Source organism: Pongo abelii, chromosome 5 (genome assembly GCF_028885655.2).
Source record: "Pongo abelii isolate AG06213 chromosome 5, NHGRI_mPonAbe1-v2.0_pri, whole genome shotgun sequence".
NCBI lineage: Eukaryota > Metazoa > Chordata > Mammalia > Primates > Hominidae > Pongo > Pongo abelii.
The window spans coordinates 52,340,089-52,354,200 of record NC_071990.2 but is presented as its reverse complement, the minus strand read 5'-3'; the positions used below and the strand labels follow the sequence as shown (position 1 = coordinate 52,354,200).

General features: G+C 41.3%; 1 protein-coding gene across 2 annotated transcripts in view; it reads left to right on the top strand.

Moving 5' to 3' along the window:
* Positions 1-14,112, top strand: part of PKHD1 (PKHD1 ciliary IPT domain containing fibrocystin/polyductin) — a 485,172-nt gene that overhangs the window by 194,341 nt on the left and 276,719 nt on the right. For both annotated transcript variants that reach the window (XM_024248417.3, XM_009241952.4), the window contains exons 44-45: positions 11,926-12,038; positions 13,204-13,309. In XM_024248417.3, the coding sequence (XP_024104185.3) occupies positions 11,926-12,038; positions 13,204-13,309 (219 nt within the window). The remainder of the gene's footprint in view (positions 1-11,925; positions 12,039-13,203; positions 13,310-14,112) is intronic.

Below are 14,112 nucleotides of genomic sequence, written 5' to 3'. Positions count from 1 at the left end.
AGACCCCCTTCTCTGGCCCTCAGTTCTTATGTACCTCTGACCTTTCCCAAGGCTCATGGATATAGGGAGACACACCTAGAGAAGGTGGAGTTTGACTTCCCTGGGGAAAGTTTGTGTTGTGTAATCATGACTGAGAACAACAGCTGTGGTATTTCTTTGTGTATCTACAAGGGCTGAAGAGATACACTGGGCACTTGTATTTGCCAACTAATAGACAGTGATTCTTCTTGAGGCCAAGAAGCAGGAGTGCATACTCTGTTTTCTAGCACAAGAGAAAAATTGAGATAGCTTATTTAATGCTAATAAATGTTTTTTTAATGGGAATGCCTGATGCCTCATCTAATGGTTTCAAACGATATGAATAGTTTCTTAGTAAAGACTATTAAAGCATTCTTATTGTAATTAACCATGTTTTCATATTTAGGCTTGTCTTTCCATCAAAATTTGGAGATGGGATACTGGAAAATGAGTGTGGGTTATTTTGCTAATATGTGACTCTAGTGTAGACTATAGACCAAGGTTTCTCTACTACGTTAATATTGACATTTTGGGCTGGGTAATTCCTTGTTGTCGAGCCTATCCTCTGTATAACAGCATTCCTGGTATCTATGCACTGAATACCAGTAGCCCTCTTCTCTCTTCTTCATCCTCCAAGTTGTTACAATAAAAAATGTATCCAGAGGTTGTTAAATGTTCCCTAGGGAACAAAGTCATCCCTGGTTGACAACCACCACTCTAGACTAGGCCACCCTAAGACCATTGAAGTCTTAGAAATGGACCTGATTCTTTGAAGTCATGTTAGCATCTTTGATAGTGATTCATCTTGATATTCAGTGATATCCAAAAGTCACTTTTGGTGAGCACCCTGTGGTAGGTGAGACACGTGATTAGAATTCTAAGTGCTTTTAGGAAATTGGAGAATTGCTCAGACTCCAAAATAATGAAGTGCAGGAGAGACTTCGTCAGTTAGTCCACAAAGGAACAAAACATCCTGTAACTGAATGAAAAATGAGGAAGAAATGGCTGTCTATTTACAAATACCCAGGGTAAGAACCTTTGGGACCCACAGTGAATTGAAGCTAAAGTTAAATAAACAGCCCGGGGCAATTGTGTCAGTATGTGCTGGCCTCGCTGACCAGGTCCTGGCTGCTGCCTGCTGGTCAGGCTTCTAGTATCGGGGAACTCTGGCCCTGACTCACACTTCCCCCAAAACTGAAGGCCTCCCGGGGTTGAGGCATTGGTTCTTTCTGTCACACAAGGCAGGGAATTGGGCGTTATTGGGTTAAGAGCAATCTGTTTCAGTTTTCTCCCCCATACTGTCTTTGCTTGGCTGAATATGTGTGTGTGTGTGTGTGTGTGTGTGTGTGTGTGTGTGTTCCTTATGGAACATGTGGTACATTCAGGAAGGAATAGGGTCTTTAAGTTCTCCTCCTGTTGGGGTGCTGCTATATTATCACTGCCAGTGGATCACCCAGGTTCAGAGAGTTACCCTTAATAATACCTAAAGTTGGCCAGGCATGGTGGCTCATGCCTATAATCCCAGCACTTTGGGAGGCCAAGGTGGGCGGATCACCTGAGGTTGGGAGTTTGAGACCAGCTTGACCAACATGGAGAAACCCCATCTCTACTAAAAATACAAAATTAGCCAGTCATGGTGGTGCATGCCTGTAATCCCAGCTACTCAGGAGGCTAAGGCAGGAGAATCGCTTGAATCTGGGAGGTGGAGGTTGTGGTGAGCCGAGATCGGGCCATTGCACAGCCTGGGCAACAAGAGTGAAACTCCATCTCAAAACAAAACAAAACAAAACAAAACAAAAACAAAAACCAAAAACCTAGTTTTCCTTTCATTTGGAAATTAAAGTCAATAAAAATATTAGTCTAGAATGACTGAAGCCATAGGATGAAATGAGTTTACTTAGTCTAAGGATAAAGAAATGGAGAATAGCTACAAGTAAAAGGGTATGGAGTCCTCACTCTCAATCCATCCTTACTGAGAATGTAGTAAAACTCCCTGAGCTGTGTGAAAGGCTAGTGCAAGACCCTGTCCTTGGATAGGTCAGAACTTCCTCATTAAATTCTAACCCTTGTCTGCATCCAGTCCATAGCCCTACTGTCTGCACTGATAGTAGATGACAACTGCAGATAATCTCAGTCTTTTCATCTGTCATTGCTCAAAATTCCTGTGTCAGAAGCCAGTCCTCATCAACATGTCTGAGCCTTACTAACACTTGATCTCCATAATGCTGAAATTCCAGAACCCTCATCCTCCTTAAATGTACTCTTCAAAATGTTATGTCTTCTTCCTCCTCTTGGGAAATGTCCCACACCCCTACCCATGTATCTCTCTGTGCACACTAAGCTGTGCATGCTTTTTTCCCCATGTGGTGAGAATGAGAAGGATTTTACATTCTCTGGATTTGGGGTGTGAAAAGAGCAACTCCTTAGTTAAATCTGGCCTGCAAAATGCTCTCCAGATTTGGAGAAATCAAACACTACCCCTGGTGCCTTATATATTTATATATAGCAATATCAAACACTACCACCGGTGCCTTAAGGATTAATTCACTTTTTTTTTTCTGGTGACTATAGATGCACACCTCTAGGAGCTGGCTTACTTGGACAGTTAATTTCTCTCTGGAATTTCCCTTGCATGAATGTCCATGATACATTGACTTCTGCAAAGATGTTGTTCAATATATTGTCTCCACTATTGGGGAGGCCACAGCAAATGCGTGTTCTGTCCGTGACCGGGTGACAAGACTTTGCTTTGTACTCTCTTGTTTATGTTTCTTCACTTGCACCCTATTATTGGGCACCCTGTCTTTGAGTCCTACCTTCATTTCTCTACTCTAGTCTCTAACTTTTCCAGACTTGGACTTGGATGGAGCTGGCTCTGACAACTCTTTGCTCTGTGACTTTGGGAAAGTTACTCAACACCTCTGAGCTTCAGTTTCTTTGCTATGAAACTGTAATAATAATACACAACTCATAAAACTATTGTAAAAATAAATGAGACTCTAAAATCCAGTACCTGGACTGTAGTGCCTTCTCTGTAGATTTTCACTATGAGTGTTATTATTCTACTCATCATTACTTAGAAAAATAAATACTTCTAAGGAAAAAAAAATCCAACATAAATATAACTTGCACTGAGCTGGGCAGTGTTTTTGCTGGGTACCTAGCAATGGATTCTCCCCCTGATTTCTAGGTCTCTATCCTCCTTCAGTTTTCAGCAGTGGCTTCCATTTGCAGTGGGTTCCCAAAGCAACTCATGGCAAAAAACTTCACCAGGAACTGGTGTTTCTAGTGTCTCTCTCCTCTTTGAGTGTCTCCTAGGAACGTTAGTAACCCTTAGCGTTACTCTTTCAATCACCTGTAGAGAAGTAGTTCTCAAAATGGGGTCAAAATATCACCTGCAGCAGACCTATCAGAGCACCTTGTGATGGCCAACAGTACAGAATACTGTCCCTCATCCCTTCCTCATCACCCCCCTACTAAATCAAAATATCTAAAAATCTTTGGCTAATATACCCCCAGGTAAAGCCTGCCAGATAAAATACAGCATATCTGGTCAAATTTAAATTTCAGATAGTGTTTGGGACACACTTATACTAAAATATTTTATTTTTTATCTGAAATTTAAATTTCACTGAGCATTCTGTGTTTTTATTTGCTAAATATGACAACTCTACCAGGTTGCACACTAAAGTTTAAGAAACTGTTCCAAGGGGATGCTCACAGCATAGTCCCCACTGAGCCCTGCATAGAGGGCTGCACTGAAGTATTGTTTTTTAAAGAAAGGCATTTAATGTCTTGTTGAGTGGCACAGTGTCATGGTCCTCATGACTCCCCATTCTCTTTACTGTTACCCTGCTGCCAGTATTCAGGATGAGCTCTCCAAGCCACATAGTTTGTTTTCCCGGGATTGAGTGACTTCCAAGGAGGATACTCCAGGCATTCCTTGTCTCACACCAGCCAGGCCATGGAAAACCCCCAGGTGATCAGGATGGAATCATGTTGGAGCCTTGAAGACTCCCTTCATCCATGTAGCACAGGGCTTACGCCTGAGTAGCCTATTCCTTAACTTCTGTTCTCCAGGTAGACATGGGCATCTTGGCTTTGGACAGCCACTCAGGCTGAGAGAGGTCAGATGCACGTGGGCACATAGGAAGTAGTCTCATAGCTTGATCGATTGGCCCTTCGTTCCTCCCACTAGTAGCATCACTGTAGTGCAGCAGCCTGATAGGGCCCCTGATTTTTCTCAGAGTTCTTTCTCCCTGATGGTAAAGAGAGGGCTTGGGATCTTTAAGATGTGAGAGTGTGACACTGAGAGAACTCAGATGTGATTCAGGAAAGCAGAAATAGAAACTTTCATAGACTAGCCAACGTGTTATTTACTTTGTGGCCTGTAGTTGAGGTTGCAAATTCAAATACTGCAGAGACTAGGCAGGCATCATAAATGAGTGAGACAGGAAGGGTGAGGACTGTGGAAAAATGATCCACAGTCCAAGAAGGAAGGCCCTTCTTATCTTCACCTGACCCGTGGCTACCTCACAGGAATTTGGGCTCAGAAAAGCTGAAGTCTGAATTTTTTATTAAGTCTGTTGGTTTGAACATGTTGGAAACAAAAAAATGTGAACACTGGGTAGTCCAAAAAAAAAAAAAAAAAAATCTGTGTACAGTCTTAAACCTTTAGGAAGTCAGTTTTTTACTTTGTCTTAAGACTATATTACAAAGATGGCCGAATAGGAACAGCTCCGGTCTACAGCTCCCAGCGCGAGCGACGCAGAAGACGGGTGATTTCTGCATTTCCATCTGAGGTACCGTGTTCATCTCACTAGGGAGTGCCAGACAGTGGGCGCAGGTCAGTGGGTGAGTGCACCGTGCGCCAGCCGAAGCAGGGGCGAGGCATTGCCTCACTCGGGAAGCTCAAGGGGTCAGGGAGTTCCCCTTCCAGGGGTGACAGACGGCACCTGGAAAATCGGGCCACTCCCACCCGAATACTGTGCTTTTCTGACGGGCTTAGGAAACGGTGCCCCAGGAGAGTATAGCCCGCACCTGGCTCAGAGGGTCCTACGCCCACGGAGTCTCACTGATTGCTAGCACAGCAGTCTGAGATCAAACAGCAAGTCGGCAGCGAGGCTGGGGGAGGGGTGCCCGCCATTGCCCAGGCTCGCTTAGGTAAACAAAGCAGCCTGGAAGCTTGAACTGGGTGGAGCCCACCACAGCTCAAGGAGGCCTGCCTGCCTCTGTAGGCTCCACCTCTGGGGGCAGGACACAGACAAACAAAAAGACAGCAGTAACCTCTGCAGACTTAAATGTTCCTGTCTGACAGCTGTGAGGAGAGCAGTGGTTCTCCCAGCACGCAGCTGGAGATCTGAGAACGGGCTGACTGCCTCCTCAAGTGGGTCCCTGACCCCTGACCCCCGAGCAGCCTAACTGGGAGGCACCCCCCAGCAGGGGCAGACTGACACCTCACATGGCCAGCCAGGTACTCCAACAGACCTGCAGCTGAGGGTCCTGTCTGTTAGAAGGAAAACTAACAGAAAGGACATCCACACCAAAAACCCATCTGTACATCACCATCATCAAAGACCAAAAGTAGATAAAACCACAAAGATGGGGAAAAAACAGAGCAGAAAAACTGGAAACTCTAAAAACCAGAGTACCTCTCCTCCTCCAAAGGAACGCAGTTCCTCACCAGTAACGGAACAAAGCTGGACGGAGAATGACTTTGACGAGCTGAGAGAAGAAGGCTTCAGACGATCAAATTACTCCGAGCTACGGGAGGATATTCAAACCAAAGGCAAAGAAGTTGAAAACTTTGAAAAAAATTTAGAAGAATGTATAACTAGAATAACCAATACAGAGAAGTGCTTAAAGGAGCTGATGGAGCTGAAAACCAAGGCTTGAGAACTACGTGAAGAATGCAGAAGCCTCAGGAGCCGATGCGATCAAATGGAAGAAAGGGTATCAGCCCTGGAAGATGAAATGAATGAAATGAAGCGAGAAGGGAAGTTTAGAGAAAAAAGAATAAAAAGAAACGAGCAAAGCCTCCAAGAAATGTGGGACTATGTGAAAAGACCAAATCTACGTCTGATTGGTGTACCTGAAAGTGACGGGGAGAATGGAAACAAGTTGGAAAACACTCTGCAGGATATTATCCAGGAGAACTTCCCCAATCTAGCAAGGCAGGCCAACATTCAGATTCAGGAAATACAGAGAACGCCACAAAGATACTCCTCGAGAAGAGCAACTCCAAGACACATAATTGTCAGATTCACCAAAGTTGAAATGAAGGAAAAAATGTTAAGGGCAGCCAGAGAGAAAGGTCGGGTTACCATCAAAGGGAAGCCCATCAGACTAACAGCGGATCTCTCGGCAGAAACCCTACAAGCCAGAAGAGAGTGGGGGCCAATATTCAACATTCTTAAAGAAAAGAATTTTCAACCCAGAATTTCATATCCTGCCAAACTAAGCTTCATAAGTGAAGGAGAAATAAAATACTTTACAGACAAGCAAATGCTGAGAGATTTTGTCACCACCAGGCCTGCCCTAAAAGAGCTCCTGAAGGAAGCGCTAAACATGGAAAGGCACAACCGGTACCAGCCACTGCAAAATCATACCGAAATGTAAAGAACATCGAGACTAGGAAGAGACTGCATCAACTAACGAGCAAAATATCCAGCTAACATCATAATGACAGGATCAAATTCACACATAACAATATTAACTTTAAATGTAAATGGACTAAATGCTCCAATTAAAAGACACAGACTGGCAAACTGGATAAAGACTCAAGACCCATCAGTGTGCTGTATTCAGGAAACCCATCTCACGTGCAGAGACACACATAGGCTCAAAATAAAAGGATGGAGGAAGATCTACCAAGCAAATGGAAAACAAAAAAAGGCAGGGGTTGCAATCCTAGTCTCTGATAAAACAGACTTTAAACCAACAAAGATCAAAAGAGACAAAGAAGGCCATTACATAATGGTAAAGGGATTAATTCAACAAGAAGAGCTAACTATCCTAAATATATATGCACCCAATACAGGAGCACCCAGATTCATAAAGCAAGTCCTGAGTGACCTACAAAGAGACTTAGACTCCCACACATTAATAATGGGAGACTTTAACACCCCACTATCAACATTAGACAGATCAACGAGACAGAAAGTCAACAAGGATACCCAGGAATTGAACTCAGCTCTGCACCAAGCGGACCTAATAGACATCTACAGAACTCTCCACCCCAAATCAACAGAATATACATTTTTTTCAGCACCACACCACACCTATTCCAAAATTGACCATATACTTGGAAGTAAAGCTCTCCTCAATAAATGTAAAAGAACAGAAATTGTAACAAACTGTCTCTCAGATCACAGTGCAATCAAGCTAGAACTCAGGATTAAGAATCTCACTCAAAACCACTCAACTACATGGCAACTGAACAACCTGCTCCTGAATGACTACTGGGTACATAACGAAATGAAGGCAGAAATAAAGATGTTCTTTGAAACCAACGAGAACCAAGACACAACATACCAGAATCTCTGGGATGCATTCAAAGCAGTGTGTAGAGGGAAATTTATAGCACTAAATGCCCACAAGAGAAAGCAGGAAAGATCCAAAATTGGCACCCTAACATCACAATTAAAAGAACTAGAAAAGAAAGAGCAAACACATTCAAAAGCTAGCAGAAGGCAAGAAATAACTAAAATCAGAGCAGAACTGAAGGAAATAGAGACACAAAAAACCCTTCAAAAAATAAATGAATCCAGGAGCTGGTTTTTTGAAAAGATCAACAAAATTGATAGACCGCTAGCAAGATTAATAAAGAAAAAAAGAGAGAAGAATCAAATAGATGCAATAAAAAATGATAAAGGGGATATCACCACCGATCCCACAGAAATACAAACTACCATCAGAGAATATTACAAACACCTCTATGCAAATAAACTAGAAAATCTAGAAGAAATGGATAAATTCCTCAACACATACACCCTCCCAAGACTAAACCAGGAAGAAGTTGAATCTCTGAATAGACCAATAACAGGAGCTGAAATTGTGGCAATAATCAATAGCTTACCAACCAAAAAAAGTCCAGGTCCAGATGGATTCACAGCCGAATTCTACCAGAGGTACAAGGAGGAGCTGGTACCATTCCTTCTGAAACTATTCCACTCAATAGAAAAAGAGGGAATCCTCCCTAACTCATTTTATGAGGCCAGCATCATCCTGATACCAAAGCCTGGCAGAGACACAACCAAAAAAGAGAATTTTAGACCAATATCCATGATGAACATTGATGCAAAAATCCTCAATAAAATACTGGCAAACAGAATCCAGCAGCACATCAAAAAGCTTATCCACCATGATCAAGTGGGCTTCATCCCTGGGATGCAAGGCTGGTTCAATATACGCAAATCAATAAATGTAATCCAGCACATAAACAGAACCAAAGACAAAAACCACATGATTATCTCAATAGATGCAGAAAAGGCCTTTGACAAAATTCAACAACGCTTCATGCTAAAAACTCTCAATAAATTAGGAATTGATGGGACGTATCTCAAAATAATAAGAGCTATTTATGACAAACCCACAGCCAATATCATACTGAATGGGCAAAAACTGGAAGCATTCCCTTTGAAAACTGGCACAAGACAGGGATGCCCTCTCTCACCACTTCTATTCAACATAGTGTTGGAAGTTCTGGCCAGGGCAATTAGGCAGGAGAAGGAAATCAAGGGTATTCAATTAGGAAAAGAGGAAGTCAAATTGTCCCTGTTTGCAGATGACATGATTGTATATCTAGAAAACCCCATTGTCTCAGCCCAAAATCTCCTTAAGCTGATAAGCAACTTCAGCAAAGTCTCAGGATACAAAATCAATGTGCAAAAATCACAAGCATTCTTATACATCAATAACAGACAAACAGAGAGCCAAATCATGAGTGAACTCCCATTCACAATTGCTTCAAAGAGAATAAAATACCTAGGAATCCAACTTACAAGGGATGTGAAAGACCTCTTCAAGGAGAACTACAAACCACTGCTCAAGGAAATAAAAGAGGATACAAACAAATGGAAGAACATTCCATGCTCATGGGTAGGAAGAATCAATATCATGAAAATGGCCATCCTTCCCAAGGTAATTTACAGATTCAATGCCATCCCCATCAAGCTACCAATGACTTTCTTCACAGAATTGGAAAAAACTACTTTAAAGTTCATATGGAACCAAAAAAGAGCCCGCATCGCCAAGTCAATCCTAAGCCAAAAGAACAAAGCTGGAGGCATCACACTACCTGACTTCAAACTATACTACAAGGCTACAGTAACCAAAACAGCATGGTACTGGTACCAAAACAGAGATATAGATCAATGGAACAGAACAGAGCCATCAGAAATAATGCCACATATCTACAAGTATCTGATCTTTGACAAACCTGACAAAAACAAGCAAGGGGGAAAGGATTCCCTATTTAATAAATGGTGCTGGGAAAACTGGCTAGCCATATGTAGAAAGCTGAAACTGGATCCCTTCCTTACACCTTATACAAAAATCAATTCAAGATGGATTAAAGACTTAAATGTTAGACCTAAAACCATAAAAACCCTAGAAGAAAACCTAGGAATTACCATTCAGGACATAGGCATGGGCAAGGACTTCATGTCTAAAACACCAAAAGCGATGGCAACAAAAGCCAAAATTGACAAATGGGATCTAATTAAACTCAAGAGCTTCTGCACAGCAAAAGAAACTACCATCAGAGTGAACAGGCAACCTACAAAATGGGAGAAAATTTTCGCAACCTACTCATCTGACAAAGGGCTAATATCCAGAATCTACAATGAACTCCAACAAATTTACAAGAAAAAAACAAACAACCCCATCAAAAAGTGGGCGAAGGACATGAACAGACACTTCTCAAAAGAAGACATTTATGCAGCCAAAAAACACATGAAAAAATGCTCACCATCACTGGCCATCAGAGAAATGCAAATCAAAACCACAATGAGATACCATCTCACACCAGTTAGAATGGCATTCATTAAAAAGTCAGGAAACAACAGGTGCTGGAGAGGATGTGGAGAAATAGGAACACTTTTACACTGTTGGTGGGACTGTAAACTAGTTCAACCCTTGTGGAAGTCAGTGTGGCGATTCCTCAGGGATCTAGAACTAGAAATTCCATTCGACCCAGCCATCCCATTACTGGGTATATACCCAAAGGACTATAAATCATGCTGCTATAAAGACACATGCACACGTATGTTTATTGCCGCATTATTCACAATAGCAAAGACTTGGAACCAACCCAAATGTCCAACAATGATAGACTGGATTAAGAAAATGTGGCACATATACACCATGGAATACTATGCAGCCATAAAAAATGATGAGTTCACGTCCTTTGTAGGGACATGGATGAAATTGGAAATCATCATTCTCAGTAAACTATCGCAAGAACAAAAAACCAAACACCGCATATTCTCACTCATAGGTGGGAATTGAACAATGAGAACACATGGACACAGGAAGGGGAACATCACACTCTGGGGACTGTTGTGGGGTGGGGGGAGGGGTGAGGGATAGCATTGGGAGATATACCTAATGCTAGATGACGAGTTAGTGGGTGCAGCGCACCAGCATGGCACATGTATACATATGTAACTTACCTGCACATTGCGCACATGTACCATAAAACCTAAAGTATAATAATAATAATAATAATAATAAAAGAAAAAAAAAAAAGACCATATTACATAGGGATGAACATATTGTAGGTACTTCCTTGAATTTATAAAGATAACCTCATTGTGTTCAGTTTGATCAGAATTAGATCCCCAAACTCATATGGTCCAAGAGATAGAAGTCAGATTTTATATGAACACATAAAATTCATGAAATTATTTAGATAGTAAGACCTATAAAGAAATATCAAGGTGACTTAATAGTCTATTCAGGACAAGAGCACTTTGAAGAGATTTGAGCTGTAGTTGAACTCGGTCACCTTGTCTTGGAACTAAGTCATGACTGGTCCAATCACGTGGCCTTCAGCCAATAGACAAATCACTGAGTTGTTCAAAGAGCCAGAGAGAACACAATTGTGTAGGCTTGACTTCAAGGTACACTTTTGCCTAGGGGAGCCACCATATACTCTTGCATTCAGCAAAAAGTAGAATTTTAGATGTCATAAGTAAACTCACTGTGGGAGCTTAGAAAGAGGCTTGAACATGAGATACCAGTTATTAAGATGGGCAAATTGCAGTCTAGTTGAGCTGGCTGGAGGAAGAAGAATGACAATATTTTTATTAGTTCATTCTCGCATTGCTATAAAGAAATACCTGAGGCTGGGTAACTTATAAAGAAAAGAGGTTTAATTGGCTCACGGTTCTGCAGGCTATACAGGAAACATGAAAGCATCAATTTCTGGGGAGGTCTCAGGTTTCAGGGAGCCTTTACTCACAGCAGAAGGCAAAGCAGGAGCAGGCACCTTACATGGCAGGAACAGAGGCAAGACAAGGTGGGGGCCACAAGGTGCTGTACACTTTTAAACTACCAGATCTCATGAGAACTCACTCACTATGGTGAGAACAGTACCAAGGGGGACAGTGCTAAACCATTCATGAGAAACTGACTCCGTGATCCAATCACCTCCCACCAGGCCCTACCTCCAATACTGGGGATTACAATTCAACCTGAGATATGGGCAGGGGGACAAATCCAAACCATATCACTATTTTTGTTCCCAAAAGGAAAAAAAAGAATAAATGAGTCTATAATAGAGTTTTAATGTACTTTGGCAGAAAGTGAATATAAAATTGCGATGAGTACAAACGAGAGTCTTTCTTTCCAGCAACCTTATCATACAGGGGGTAACTATTTTTTAACTCTCCTTAATTTCTGTAGGGGAACAGAGTGTGTGGTGCTGGCTATGGCTACTTTTTCCATCTCATGACCAACAAAACATCACAAGCTCCACTTCTTTCCTTCACTCAGAACATTGCACATTCTTGTACCAGGTAACTTTGGGGAAATTCATCTACGTTTTGGCTGTAAGTCTTATGATTTCACATTTTTCTGTAGAATGCTCACAATGAGAGCACTTTTGGCATTTGTTGGAGATTGGGTGATGTTCCTGTGCATTTTCTGAAACTGCTTTTTTGAGGTATAATTGACATACAAAAAGCTGTCCATATTTAATGTATGCAACTTGATGAGTTTGGAGATAAGTATACACCCCTGCAACCATCATCACCATCTATGTCACAAACATATCTATCACCTCTAAAAGCTTTCCTCCAGCCCTCTTTATTTGAATTATTATTATTACTGTAAGAACATTTGATGCAAAATCTGACCTCTTAGCAAATTTTTAAGTATAGAATATAGTATTGTTAATTTTGCTGTATTCTATACTTTGGTATTTTGCCATACAGTATATCTCTAGGACTTATTCATTTTGCGTGGCTGAAACTTTGTACTCTTTGTCTAATACTTTCCATTTTCCCCTCCTCCCAGCCCCTGCCAACCACCATTCTACTCTCTGCTTCTATAAGTTTGAATATTTTAGATTTCTCATTTAAGTGATATGATGTACTATGGCCCTTCTGTGTCTGGCTTACCTCACCGAGCACAGTGTCCCCGAGGTTTATCTGTATTGTCACAAATGGCAGGATTTCCTTCTCTTTAAAGGCTGAATAATATTCCATTGCAGGTATATACCACATTTTCCCCAGCCATTAACCTATTGATGGACATCTTGGCTGCCTCCATGTCTTGGCTTTTGTATATAATTGTGTTAGCATTATTTTCTAGATCATAACAGTTTGATGGTAAAGAGAAGAGAGTCACATGAAAAGGCAGAAGGACAGAATGTACCTTTTGTGGCCAGAGATAATTCAATAGAGAGAGCAATTAAACTTCCAAATATGCAGAGCCCCTGGGAGGCTGGTGGGCTTGGGCTCTGGAGTAATCTGCATTTTGTTGTGATTTGGGAGCAGGTCACAGAGGGTAAAAGTGGGAGGGCTGAGGGGTAAGCAAGAACAGTTAGGGGGAGGGTCACAGATTCTATCTACTTTCACTCTCCCTAATACATTACTTTTACTTCGTGTTTTTCAACAAGAAAAAGTAGGAAGTTAGAAACATAAAAATTGGCTTAATTTCATTCTTTGTTTCACTTTTTAGGTATGGTCTCTTTGTATACCCTAAATTTCAGCCACCTTGGGATAATGTCACTGGCACCACTCTGTTCCAGAGCTTCACAGTTTGGGAAAGTGCAGGTGGTGCCCAGGTAAGTTTTTTGTTGTTGTTGTTATTGTTGTTGTTTTTAAAATTAAAACTGTCACTTGTTTCCTCACAGCAATTCATTATGCATATCTACTTACATGGGAATGACTTGCCCTTGAGAGGAGCATTGCTGTGCTATCACAATTTTAAAGCACCAATGGATCACAGGTGCTTGTAGAATAGTTGTTAAAGAAATTCCTAGTCACTAATCCAGAGTTAGGTCATTTTCTCCATTGGGTGTTTTTGGCAACCCTAGAAGAGAACAACAGAATCATAAAGATTTATAATCAGGGGAGATCATAGAGGTTCCCTATTCCTTCTTTCCATCCCTACTTAGAGATAGAAATTAAGGCTAAGAAAGGGAAGGGACTTGTCAAAGATCACACAATTGGTTAGTAGTACAACCAAGTGCAGAATTTAGACTCCAAATGTTGTGCATTTGATATCCCGATATCCTGAACAATACATGCCCCAGTCTTAAGAAAAAGCACTGTTCGTCATTGGAACACAAACATTCTAGCTCAAGATATGACTCTTACTTTAGTCAATAAGCTAAATTTTCTTCTATTTTTTTCTTAAAGGAAAAGAAAAGGTTCATGTTCAATCATTTACTCTTCATTATCCCGGTGATTTTCTTATAAGGAAGCTTTGCATGCTCACTGCTAACAGCAACATATAAAAATTATTCAGGGCCACTATTTGATGCAATACAGACAAAATTACATACACTTTGTCTCTACCTAGAAATCTGGAGCATAAGATATATAGGTGAAGAAATATGTTTGTAGAGGCTTCAGGAAATAGAAT